This window comes from Periplaneta americana, chromosome 5, assembly GCF_040183065.1.
Source record: "Periplaneta americana isolate PAMFEO1 chromosome 5, P.americana_PAMFEO1_priV1, whole genome shotgun sequence".
In the NCBI taxonomy this organism is placed as follows: domain Eukaryota; kingdom Metazoa; phylum Arthropoda; class Insecta; order Blattodea; family Blattidae; genus Periplaneta; species Periplaneta americana.
This window is the reverse complement of record NC_091121.1, coordinates 123828186-123840487: the sequence shown is the minus strand read 5'-3', so window position 1 is coordinate 123840487 and position 12302 is coordinate 123828186. Positions and strand designations below refer to the sequence as shown.

At 34.5% G+C, this 12302-nt stretch overlaps 2 protein-coding genes across 18 annotated transcripts in view; one reads left to right on the top strand and one right to left on the bottom strand.

The window, feature by feature from the left end:
- The window catches only part of LOC138700143 (U3 small nucleolar ribonucleoprotein protein IMP3), a 180663-nt gene that overhangs the window by 110756 nt on the left and 57605 nt on the right, over window positions 1–12302 (top strand). For 2 of the 8 annotated variants that reach the window (XM_069826517.1, XM_069826512.1), the window contains exon 6: window positions 1621–1851. The exons of the other annotated variants lie outside the window; for them this stretch is intronic. The gene's annotated coding sequence lies outside the window, so the exon portion shown is untranslated. Of the gene's footprint in view, window positions 1–1620; window positions 1852–12302 lie in introns of those variants that run through there. 8 annotated transcript variants of the gene reach the window in all.
- The window catches only part of LOC138700140 (putative uncharacterized protein DDB_G0282499), a 72994-nt gene continuing 62345 nt past the window's right edge, over window positions 1654–12302 (bottom strand). For 6 of the 10 annotated variants that reach the window (XR_011332256.1, XR_011332258.1, XR_011332257.1 and 3 more), the window contains one exon: window positions 1654–1790. Coding sequence is in view for 3 of the 10 variants with exons in the window: in XM_069826505.1 (XP_069682606.1) it covers window positions 1682–1790 (109 nt within the window). In the remaining 7 variants the exon portion in view is untranslated. The remainder of the gene's footprint in view (window positions 1791–12302) is intronic. The other 4 variants (XR_011332253.1, XR_011332259.1, XR_011332255.1 and 1 more) reach the window with 3 other exon arrangements.

The following is a 12302-nucleotide window of genomic DNA, read 5'->3' as shown; positions in this document are numbered from 1 at the left end:
TTCTACTGTTTTGAATTCGACTATTTGCACAACCTATAACTCAAAGCCACAACAGGCTAGCCATTACTTTGCAAACTAATACATTGTAAGAACAACTTGAGCATAAATATAGCAAAATGGAAGTTCGGCTCTTGCATTTCGTTAAATGAAAAATCTTGTGAATGCATTAATTTGTTTTCTTTGTATTGGCATCTGTTAGGCTTGGTGAAGAAATATGCAGTATATACAGTTTTCTTATTTACAACTTCTATAAGAAACCTTAACTTTATTTAACAGAAAGTGCATGGAAAGAACTTTAATAATTTTGTTTTTATGAATCATTTATAAGTGTGAAATTCTGTAAATTATGTGCTCAAATAGTAGTAGGCCCTATACTGTATTTTTAATGTTTATGATAAACCTTGTAAGATAGGTTTCCAGTTTTTCCAGAGACCACTGGTATAAAACTATAGTACCAGAATTTAAGCATTTGTTCAGTACTTTCACTGCCTTGTTGATGAAACGTGACCTGTGAACAAAATTGTCTCCTTTCACATGGAGTGTTTTTCAATGTAGAAATGAAAGTTCCCATCACATGCACAATTCACAGTTTATTATTCATATAAGATAAATGACAAGATCTTATCATTTCATCATAATAGAACATCTTGAGACTTGTAAATAAATTTAAACATCCAGAATACAAAGTCGGTTACTGGAAAAGCTGAGATGTAGGTAAGGAAATTAATAAATGAAGATATTTCTATAGCCTATTATAGGACTATTTACGAAGGTATGGAAAGAAATTATTTTAAAATTTCATAAAGACAAGTAATAACAGTTCTGATATTGATACATGAATATACTGACATGGACTCTAAAATAGAAAAAATACCTTCGAAGATATGAAAGGGCTGAAATGTAATTTCTGAAAGCTGTAGCAGTCATACATTATTAGAAATATAATTAAACAAGGAATGAATTAGACTCCACAGTACTTGTGACGTAATCTTTGGTTAGGTTAGTTACAAAGAACACAAAAGACTGGAACTAATGTGACTACTAATAGTACATTTAAAGACAAAAAAGTATTTGATTTGTGAGGAAAAGATTGTGATTGGAGCGATAACAGGCTGTTGAGCCTGGTTTGTGAAAAAGAATTTAAATGATAGCAAAACTTCAAGCATTCAATTATCATAAAGGAAGGAAACATGGGCGCATAATTAACGTAAGTGTTTTGAACTATACAACAAATGACAAGACTACACTATAGAACTTTAAATGAAATGAATATCAATAAACACTCAAACATTTCTGTAAATGTAATAATATTTAATTGCTCTTTTAGTTTCTGGATTTGATTATGGCTTTAAAATTATAAATTAAATGTGATTATCACGCAAAGAAGGCTTTTGTACTCTAGCACACACAGTTGAACTTCAAGTAATCTCTTACAACTATAATAATTATATCTTTAAAGAGCATATTACTTGTAAAACAAATACATGGAAGTCCCTTTGAAACCTAACAATGAGGATTGGGATTTGTAGATTCTAGAAAAGACATTGAGACATGTCTATCATGATCAAACTGTTAACTGTTGGATTAAAATGCAGTTTATCTGCCTGAACTTCTTTTCAGTTGGGAATTATTGAGGTCCTATATGCTACTTGTGAGCAGTATGCCTTTGAAGTGTTGCTGCTTATGATACTCGTAACCCAGATGGCTGACCATGTCTTCGACCAGTGCTGATTGATTGTGCTGTTTGCTTCGGGGCCAACACTTCCTTCCTCATCAGCATTATCATGTCACTGAAACATGTACAATACTTACAAAATGTTAACATTTTTATAATAAAACAGTTCTAAAATACTGCAGGTATTTCTTATTAGTAGAACTCTGTATTTAAAAGTATAAAGATACTATAGTTATGATTGTAATTTTGTATTATGATGTTCTAAAAAAAATTAAACTGTTGTAAATGGATGCTTTGTGCACAATAACTGTGACAACATTTGTTTGAGTTGGCTACAATATAACACAGGAGAGGCTAATTATACCGAAGTGTAATATATACAAAAGTGCAACAGGTCACAGGGTCATTTGCATAGTTGTGGCAGCGTATTTAAAACTGAATAACTAGTGTAATAGATAAAATTATTACTTTATCATCCTGACAAGCATTAGACCTACTGATCAGGTCTCAAAAACAGATTTATGCCAGCATTTCATGGAACATCGTCTAGCATTTACCAGCTGATCGGCAAAACTACTTTAATTACATAAAATTATTAAGCTGTTATCTTAATATATAAAATTGAATGTGGGTATGTATGTATGTGTGTGTGTATGTTCTCTATACAAATCTACATGCTTTGACCGATATGTGCCAAAGTTTGCACATTTAACCTTCATAACCAGGAGAAGAACATAGGCTACATTAAAATTGTGCAAATGGAAGTTAAACTAATTAAAAATTTAAAAAGTAAAAATAAATAGATCAAATATTCATGTATAATATTAAAATGCAAAATCTTCTACAGTCAATTGTCTTTTATTATTGTCTGTTGTATTCAACATCGACTTTTACGAGGCCTTGGATATTTTAACACGAAATTAAATTACATTGTTGTTACACATCATGAAGGCTAAAACTAGATAATTAATGTAGTAAGTATCTTTACGCAGTCCAGGACCATATTATGAATTCCTCAATGCAGTTTTGTAGATAGTGAGCAGACTGTTTTATACAACTGAATTATAGAATTCTTTGAAACTACAAGGATTGCTACCACATAATTTACTTAATATTGAATAACCAATAGTACAATTGCGAAATATTAACCCACCAAAATTATGCACGAATTAAGAATTGGTGTGAAAAACTCATATGAAACGTAAAAGAATTGGCAATATTAATTGCAAAAAGAAAAGATGTTTTTATTCCACGTATTGCTAGGCACATGATGAAATGTGTTTTTTTCGGTGCCTGATTTACAACTGTTTTAAATCGAGTTAACCCTGGCAGGCATTTGACTAAGGACTTCATTAATTCATGTAAGTGACATTAAGTAAAGATTCATCTTTATGGGCGAGGAAAGCTTAGTAAAGACAATTTGTTTTGGTTGTGTATAGTTAGGTTTCCGAGATTTCCGAAAATTTAATAAACAGTTTAATTAAAAAATAGAAGCAGAAAGGAAAACCTGGGCAACGCTGGGTGCTTTCAGCTAGTCTATAATAATAATAAATCTGTAACAAAAAATTTTCTAGTAATTTTCGCTTTTCCAAAAATAATTGGCATTAACATGTATAATTAACTATCTTGAGATGGAAAACAGCATTTTTGACATTTTTGTTTGTATGTCTGTATGTTTGTTACCTTTTCACGCAATAATGGCTGAACTAATTTCTATGAAAATTAGTATGAAAAATAAGTTAAGTCCCACTTAGATTTTAGGCTTTATGGCATTGAAAATAATTTCTTTATAAGGGGGCCTGAAGTAAATAAATCATTATTATTATTCAAATTAAGCTTTCAGGAATAACTCCCGGAACAATTTTTCCCTCGAAATTATTCATTATTATTATTATTAATTTTTTAGAAGAATGTTACATAGGTTGTTTTAAACGAATTTTATTCTTTTCAAAATTTTGATAGGACTGATATTTAACGAGATATTCGAGTTTTAAAATAGCAATAAGTTTTATGATAGTGTCCTCTCAGACTAATAATAGCTATATAGTGAAATTAAAACAAATTAATGACTGCATTTATTTAAGGTGGTCTTGCACAACAAAGGGAAGGTATTCATTTTACACTATTTTTATACTTATATCATTATATTCTATGACTAGCCATACTCATGCTCTTCGCTGCTCGTTAAAAATAAATATTATTGACTTAAATCTATCATATTTTCAAATACATTTTCGTTTGCTTCTGAATTATTTCCAAAGTTTCATTTAAAAACATGTGGCGGCTTGTGGATTGGAGGAGCTGCAGTAGATTTTGATACATACAAACTTCACTTCGAGATATCATTACTAATACCGTAATAATAGGATAAAAATAAATGCAGCACATGTAGCCTACCTGCGTAACCTTTACTCCATGCAGTATTAGCACTATAATAAATGGAAAAATTACCTGTGAACATTCATTTCGTGTAAGTGAAGTCCATTCTTCTGTTCTTGTGCTTTATGAACTCCATTACTTTTTTATTGAAGTCTTTTGCCTCAACAAGTTTCCTTTCAATTGTCAACATAGTGAGTGCTGACAGATGTTCCTCGAACATTGTGCTACATAAAAATGTCTTAATTCTTTTCAGTGTGGAAAACATCTCTCAGCTTCCGCCATAGTCATAGGGGTTGTTAGTACAATTTTGAAGAGAGAAAACACTTCACTTAGGGAGTTTCCGAGCCCAGGATCTGATACAGTTTCAGCATACCAGATTCTTCATGAAACTCTCTCCTGTCATACAATATGACTAATTCTGTTCACAAATGTTCCTTCTTTAATATTGGATATGCTGCTGTTGTGTTTTCTAACTCCTCTGGAGAAATTCCTTGCAGTAAAGAGTGAAATGCTTTGTTTGCAAGAGTGTGTGGTGAAATCAAATCTTTCTCTGGCTTGGACACAAATCATATCACAAATTTCTTTTTGGCCATAGTCTTAGCATCGGTTTTCCTTCTTTTGGCAGAAGTATATTTATCACAAGATTCAACAGACCACTTGCTCCTGATTCTGGATATGACCTCATAAAAATATTGCAAAGCTCTATTGGTATCGACTGAAGTAGCATTTCGACTTTGGAGCTGATCGTAAAAAACATTCATATGAGGCATCACTCAATGAAAAAACGATAGCCAAAACAGAAAATTTTCGTCTTCTGGTGCCCATAAATTACCTGTTGCTGGTTGAAAGGTTGTGCGTTTTTTACTTTCTGTAACTCTTAAAAACAATCTTTAAATGGCTCCAAGTTTTCATGTACAGTGTTCACAATTCTACTGTTGAAATTCCACCTAGTTGCAGAGGCTTGTGTAAGTTTTCGAGAACTTACTTTAAGAAGAACAGAAGTGCGGTGTGGTGATCTCGAGAAAAAGGCAGAAATTTCAGAAAATTCACTGAAAAATTTACGAATCTGGAGTTTTGGGATGCTGACTGCTGCATTATTAAATTTAGCTGATGGGCATATCAATGAACAAAGTGAGAATTTGGATAATTTTCTTTTACAATTGCTTGGACCCTGTTTTTACCCCCACTCATGGCTGTTCCACCATATGCTTGGACTAGTAGTTTCTCATTGTTTCCTTTAAGCACCTGCCTTAACTGTTCTAATGGGAAAGAAGATAAATTGTTAGCATCTTGAGATGATGGATTTGTAAACCCCCAAAACCTTTCTTGCACCTTATCGTTATATCCATACCAAAAAACCAATCTGAGTTTGTTGGGAGATGTCTGTGGTATCATCTGCCATGATTGCTAAAAAACTAACACCAATTTCAGTCTGAATTTCAGATCGGCAGACACTCAACATGCAATCTAACAGTTCATTTTTAATTGTTTTAGAACTACCTTTTAAAAAAATCTCTCTCTCTCTCCAATTGGTATGCAGTAATAGTATGTTAGCATTCCATTATGATCCAAATATTGATTATGCTCATTTGAATGGTATTGAAATAGATAAAATGGATAAATATGCAATAAATTCAATGAGAGGCCTATGAGCCAAACAGATTATGTTACACTGTTAGAAGATCTGATCTGCAAGAGTCCCCACGACCAGTTAAAAATTTATTTATAATAGTACATCCGTGTGTGGAGTGTAGCATTGTATAGAGCAGAAACATGGACAGTATGATAATGTGAAGAGAAATGACTAGAAGCATTTGAAATGTGGATATGGAGAAGAATGAAGCATGTGAAATGGACAGACAGAATAAGAAATGAAGCTATGCTAGAAAGTGCGGTTGAAGAAATATAATGCTGAGACTGATCATGAAGAGAAAAGGAAATTGGCTGGACCACTGGCTAAGAAGAAACCATGGATAAATATATGAAGAGTCCATTGCAAAAATGATGGATGTCGTTTGGAATACATTTTGCAGGAGAAGCAATTGAAAGTTTGAAATGCTTAGCGCTCAAAGCTCAACTATGATTTTCCGATCATTACTGGACAATGACTATCAGTGTTAATGCCATATAACTCTCTATGTACATTCTATATGTCTTAAGCTATGCATTGACAGTCTTGGTTCGTTTTCGACAAGAAAGTGACATCCATCATTCTTGCAGTGGACTCTTCATATAATAGGATGGGAAACTGTGGTCAGCACCATCTGGTGGCAAGGGGCTCAAATACTGTAAGATGATCAGTGCCCGACGTCGTAGGTGGTGAACATTAGAACTACGTGTTGGGTACATTACCCAGAGTTCTCTATTTATCCGTTCGTTCAAGATGTTGCTCAATAAGACAAGATGACAACCAGAAACTTGCTAATGGGTGGACATAAAGTGATACTAAGTGTGTGTATAAGCAGTGATGTTTATGGACATTGTAAAAATAATGTTGTTGAATGTAGGCCTACTGTAAAATAATAGTAATAATGAACTGTCCAAGTAGTTTTTGCAGACTTTTCCATTGCGCTGGACACTAAATACCCAAAGAATACAGTCCCAATTATCTAACCTTTTGCTTTATTTTCTGTCTCCGTCTGATTATAGTTTAATTGGGTAGTGTAAAATAGATCGTCTCTTTTGTCTTCCTGTTGGCTCCGGTAAGAGTTTTCAGTTGCAGTTTCTGTGAGGAATAAATGTTTCATTTTAAATTGGGTTAGTTTGAGAATGAGAATGAGGGAGGTGGGAGGGAATACTTTCTGCATAGTTTAACATTTTCGTCACAGGTGCGCTGCTAAATGCATGGAATAATTGGTTTTTACTTTTGCTACTTGGTGCGCTGCTAGATGTAATAAGTTTTCCACCGCCCAACAGGTGGCAGCAAGATCAATTTATACACTAGTGCCTCTAGCATGTGTTATGGGAAACTCACTAAGTTTCGCATCCTATTATATATTTATCCATGAAGAAACTATCTATTGGAGGATCCACTGGAAGGAATGGCAAACAAGAAAAGTTTGGGGCAGAAGAAATCATATGATAGACAACACCATGATACATGGATCATATGTGGAGACTAAGAGGAAGGCGGAAAACAGGAAAGATTGAGAATGCTGAGTCTGCAGTGAAAGACCTGCCCATGGGCAGACCATTATGAATGAATGTTTAGTACATCCATTATCAACACTTTTTTAAATATTATGGACAGTATAACATGTTGTTACGACAGCGTTTCGTGCAATAGGAATACACGAAGGCAATTTTATGCCAACATTTAAGGTTCAAGTGCAAGCTTATCACTTAATTAGAAGTCTTGTTCCAGCTCTCAGTTCTCACAAATAGATTATTTTCTTTTAGATGCTGGCCAATTTTCTGTTAAGTTTAATGTAGTAATATAAATAATCTGCAGTGCTCTACAGCTCTTTAAGGACTCAGACCAACCAGCTGGCTGATCTTCACGTCCACATGCTAAAGCAAAGGTGGACGATCATCCAACCATAATGCAGGTATTGTGTGGTTAGCATGATGATTCCATCAGTCATTACAGCTAGCTTTTGTAACCGAATTTAGTTACCTACTCTAGCTCGCAAAGTGCATCATGGTGGTGAATGGGCACTGGTCCCACACACTGACCGAAATTTCATGAGAAAATTTCTTCCTCCATGAGGACTAGAACCAGTGCACATTCTAGAACGCAAATCCTAGGCAGGATGCCTTATACCATGGCATGAGACAGTCTAATGCAGTACCAAGCTTAAAACTGGAATTGACTGAACAATTCCAGAAAGTATTGCATGATGATAACAGTTTTAAATACAATTTTGAAAATAATTCAACAACAGATAGCTTAAAACTTACTATAATCTAATTTTTTACTAGGTAATAACAAGGCTGTATTTGAAAATATTATATACCGTCATTTCCCATAACTATGGTCCTGGAACACAACTATGGTCCATGATACAACTATTCAAAGAACATTGTAGAAATAACATAGACCATTCGTAGATAACTGCAGTGGCTTGACTTCAAACTACAGTACAGCAAAAATATAGATACATGAGGCACTACGTTATGAAGTACAAAATTTGAATGGACCATAGTTGTGTTCCAGAATCATAGTTATGGGAAATGACGGTACATATATTTAAACCAATTATATTATTTGTAACAAGTACAGCAAAGCACACAGGATGGCTAGTCTTTATATACATCTGTGATAATTAGGAACCGTATTTTTTGGTGAAGGGTGATTTCCTTGGGTATTTTGTGGATAAGCTGTCAATTATATTATGTTATGTTTAATATTAAACTTTTCTTAATTTTTTATTTTTCCTTACACATCACATATCACCAAATATATGTGTAAGAGTCAGTGATTATTTTCTTGTGCGCAGAAGAACCTCTCTCACTGTCCACATTAGATGTAGAGAACCCACTCTGCCTGCAGACAATTCACACCAAATTCAATGTGGTCCTATACTAGTCGCCCCAAAACCTCTTCACATTTAAATACAGAATGAGTAAAAAGTATGGAATAATGCTTGTAACTTTCTTATTTCTAATTTTATGAAGAAACTATTTATACAAAAGTTGTAGCGTATGAAAGAAGAAATATTTTGAACATGTTTTCAAATACTATGCTTTTCATTTATGAAGAGTGTGCCAATGAGTCTGTTTTTTTAAATGGCACCATATACTTATTTCCCCATTTTTGGATTCTTCCGGTCTCAGTACGTACAATTTTTTTTTTTTTTTGCCATTTATAAACTATTTTTCATGGGTGCCAGCAAAATTAATTCCAAGAGGGTGCAGACAGCACACAAAAAAGTATACTATATCCAAGATCAGTAATTTAAGGTTAGAAGGTTAGAGCATTTGAATTGCCAAAATAAATATTAGCCCATTATAGCATGGCCACCTTGATCCTCATCACACCCTTTCTATGTATTTTTTTTAATGCATTTGTGCGGAAATTGAATTTTTTGGTTGGCAACAGTGTTGCATGTCATCACCGTCACTTAGTACCGGTACTCAACACGTTACATGCAGTGTGCATGTTTACCTACTAGTAGAAGACTATTCTCTCTGCTTAATGTAAACAATAGTTCAATTTGCTTTAGTACTGCAGATACATGAGTAGTGTGTGAATATTTATGCGTGTACAGTATGCTGTTTTAGTGTTAAGGAGGAATTAATGAAATTGAATTGAGTAAGATGAGCGACATAAGGCATTTTTTCTGTAAAAAACAAAAGACTGATAATACGTCTACAACATGCATTCCAATTCCAATTCCAAATACCAGTAGGAGTTGGGATAATCAACAAAAAACCTCAACTAACTGTTTCGACTCTACAACTACAAATACTACAATTAAACAACTTGCTCTCCATTCGGATTTGAGTGTTAATCGATCCAATCAACAATTGGACAAACTGGACATTGGGTTATATTTGAATTCGAATTCTCCTGCTAATGATGAAATTCGTCTAAAATTATTGAAGAAGCATTGGGCTCCAAGTCAAACATACAATTTAAAAAATGACATGGACGCGAGGAAATGGGCATTTCGATCTGAATGGCTGACAGTATATCCATGGTTAGCTTACTCAACTACTGCTAAAGGGCCTATTTGTCGAGTGTATGTTATTTCGACCTCCAGCTGAATGTGGACTTAAGGACAATTGCCATAAATATAAGTTTCACAAGCTCATGCAGCAAGTCAGTGGCATCGTGGTGTGAGTGCATCTTCCAGAAGTTTTCAGAATGTTATGGATAGAAAATAAGTCAGTGTTGACGAAGATTTTCATTCTGTATATCACAAGGAAGTTGAAGAGAACAGGGTGAAACTTCGTTCAATTATATCAACAATTTTGTTTTGTGGGAAGCATGATCTTCCACTTCATGGGAAAAGGGATGAGGGCTCTGTTTTTACTGATCTGTTGCATTTTAGAATGGAATCCAGAGACAAAGTTTTAAAGGAATATTTGGAATCGGGAGCAAAACACTGCTTGTATGTATCACATCCGATCCAAAATGAATTAATTTAAACTTGTGCTGATGTACTAAAAACATTCATTGAAGAGTAAAACAGTCATCTTTTTTCTCGGTACTGGCTGATGAGATCACTGATATCAGCGATACAGAGTAATTGTCCATTGGTGTTCGCTATTTGCGCTGTGAATGTGATCAAGAAAAGAAGAAACTGATAATTTGTGAGGAATTCTTAGGTTATGTTCATTTTCTAAATTAATTTCAGAAATCATCCAGTTTTTGGAAGATTTTAATATGGATTTAAACAAGCTAGTTGGACAAGGGTATGATGGCTGTGCTGCAATGGCTGGGCATATTAGTGGAGTTCAGAAACTAATTATTGATAAATATCCTATGACACTTAATGGGAAATGCGTGTTATTATTCGGTTGAGAAGCTTTTATCATCTAGTCTTCTGTCAAAAAATCTGAAAGTTAGAATTTATAAAACAGTTATATTACCAGTTGTTTTGTATGGTTGTGAAACTTGGACTCTCACTTTGAGAGAGGAACAGAGATTAAGGGTGTTTGAGAATAAGGTTCTTAGGAAAATATTTGGGGCTAAGAGGGATGAAGTTACAGGAGAATGGAGAAAGTTACACAACGCAGAGCTGCACGCATTGTATTCTTCACCTGACATAATTAGGACCATACAATCCAGATGTTTGAGATGGGCAGGACATGTAGCACGTATGGGCAAATCCAGAAATGCATATAGTGTGTTAGTTGGAAGGCCGGAGGGAAAAAGACCTTTGGGGAGGCCGAGACGTAGGTGGGAAGATAATTGAGGGAGGTGGGATATGATGGTAGAGACTGGATTAATCTTGCTCAGGATAGGGACCAATGGCTGGCTTATGTGAAGGTGGCAATGAACCTCCGGGTTCCTTAAAAGCCAGTAAGTAAGTAAGTAATCCTATGACACTTTTTTTACTGTGCTAGCCACATACTTAATCTGGTCATCAATGATCTTAATGATGTCAGTGAAGTGAGAAATACCTCTGGGACGACACAAGAAATCACAATTGTTTTTAGAGACCGTACTTTACAGAGGAATATGATTCCCAATATTCATTTTTTTTTTTTGTGAAAAACACTGGTTGGCAAAATACAAAAGTATCAGATTATTTTCTGAGAACTTTCTGACCATTTTAAAAGCTTTGAAAGAACTTTAAGAGAACACAATGAACTCGAAGACAAAGAACAAAGCTTATTAACTGTACAGGACTGTAACAAATCCGATATATATTGTGACCCTCCTAGTGATTGCTACTTATACCTCCAAACTTGAACCTGTATGCAACCAGCTTCAACAAGTGAACATGAACATAATGGTTGTGAATGATCACATAGCAAAGCTAACGAATGCGTTTCAATCTTATCACGATAATGTCATCCCAACAGAGTTCAAAACCATCTATGAAGAAGCACAACAAGTTTACGAAGAACTAGATGATAAATTAAAATTCCCTCAAGAGGTTGGTAAACAGACACAAAAGTCGAACCTTATGAAAATTTATAAGATTTCTTCAGAAAAGCAATCTTTATCCCTTCATCATCATCATAGGCATTACGGCCCTTGTAGTTTAGCCTTAGCCTCTCTCAGAACATCCGACCAATCACTCCTGTCTAATGCTCGTGTTCTCCATCTTCTAATTCCAACTTTTGTTAGGTCAGCCTGAACGTCATCCAGCCATCTCAATTTAGGTCGTCTGACTTTCCTTCTTCCTACTGGCAATGCATCTAGGAGAGCTTTAGGTGTGCAATTGTTCTCCACCCTGGCACAGTGTCCCAGCCATTCTAACCTTCTGAGTTTTATGTCAACAACAATGTTAATATCTTTATATAATTCATATAACTCAGCATTTGTTCTGATTCCCCAAAACCCTTGCTCATAAGTAGTCCCAAAGATTTTCCGTAATACTTTTCTTTCCCAGGCATTTAAGATCTTTATTGCCCTTTCAGGTAAAGTCCAGGTTTCACTTCCATATACTACTATTGGTTTAATAATAATTTTATATATTCTTATTTTAGCTTTTCTTGAGATACACCTGGACTTCATAGTTTTATTCAATGCCCAAAAGACCTCGAATCCCAGCTGTAATCTTCTCTTTTACATCAGATCTTTATCCCTTACTTGGACTCTCTTATTTGTTCTCTGAGAGATCGTTTCTCT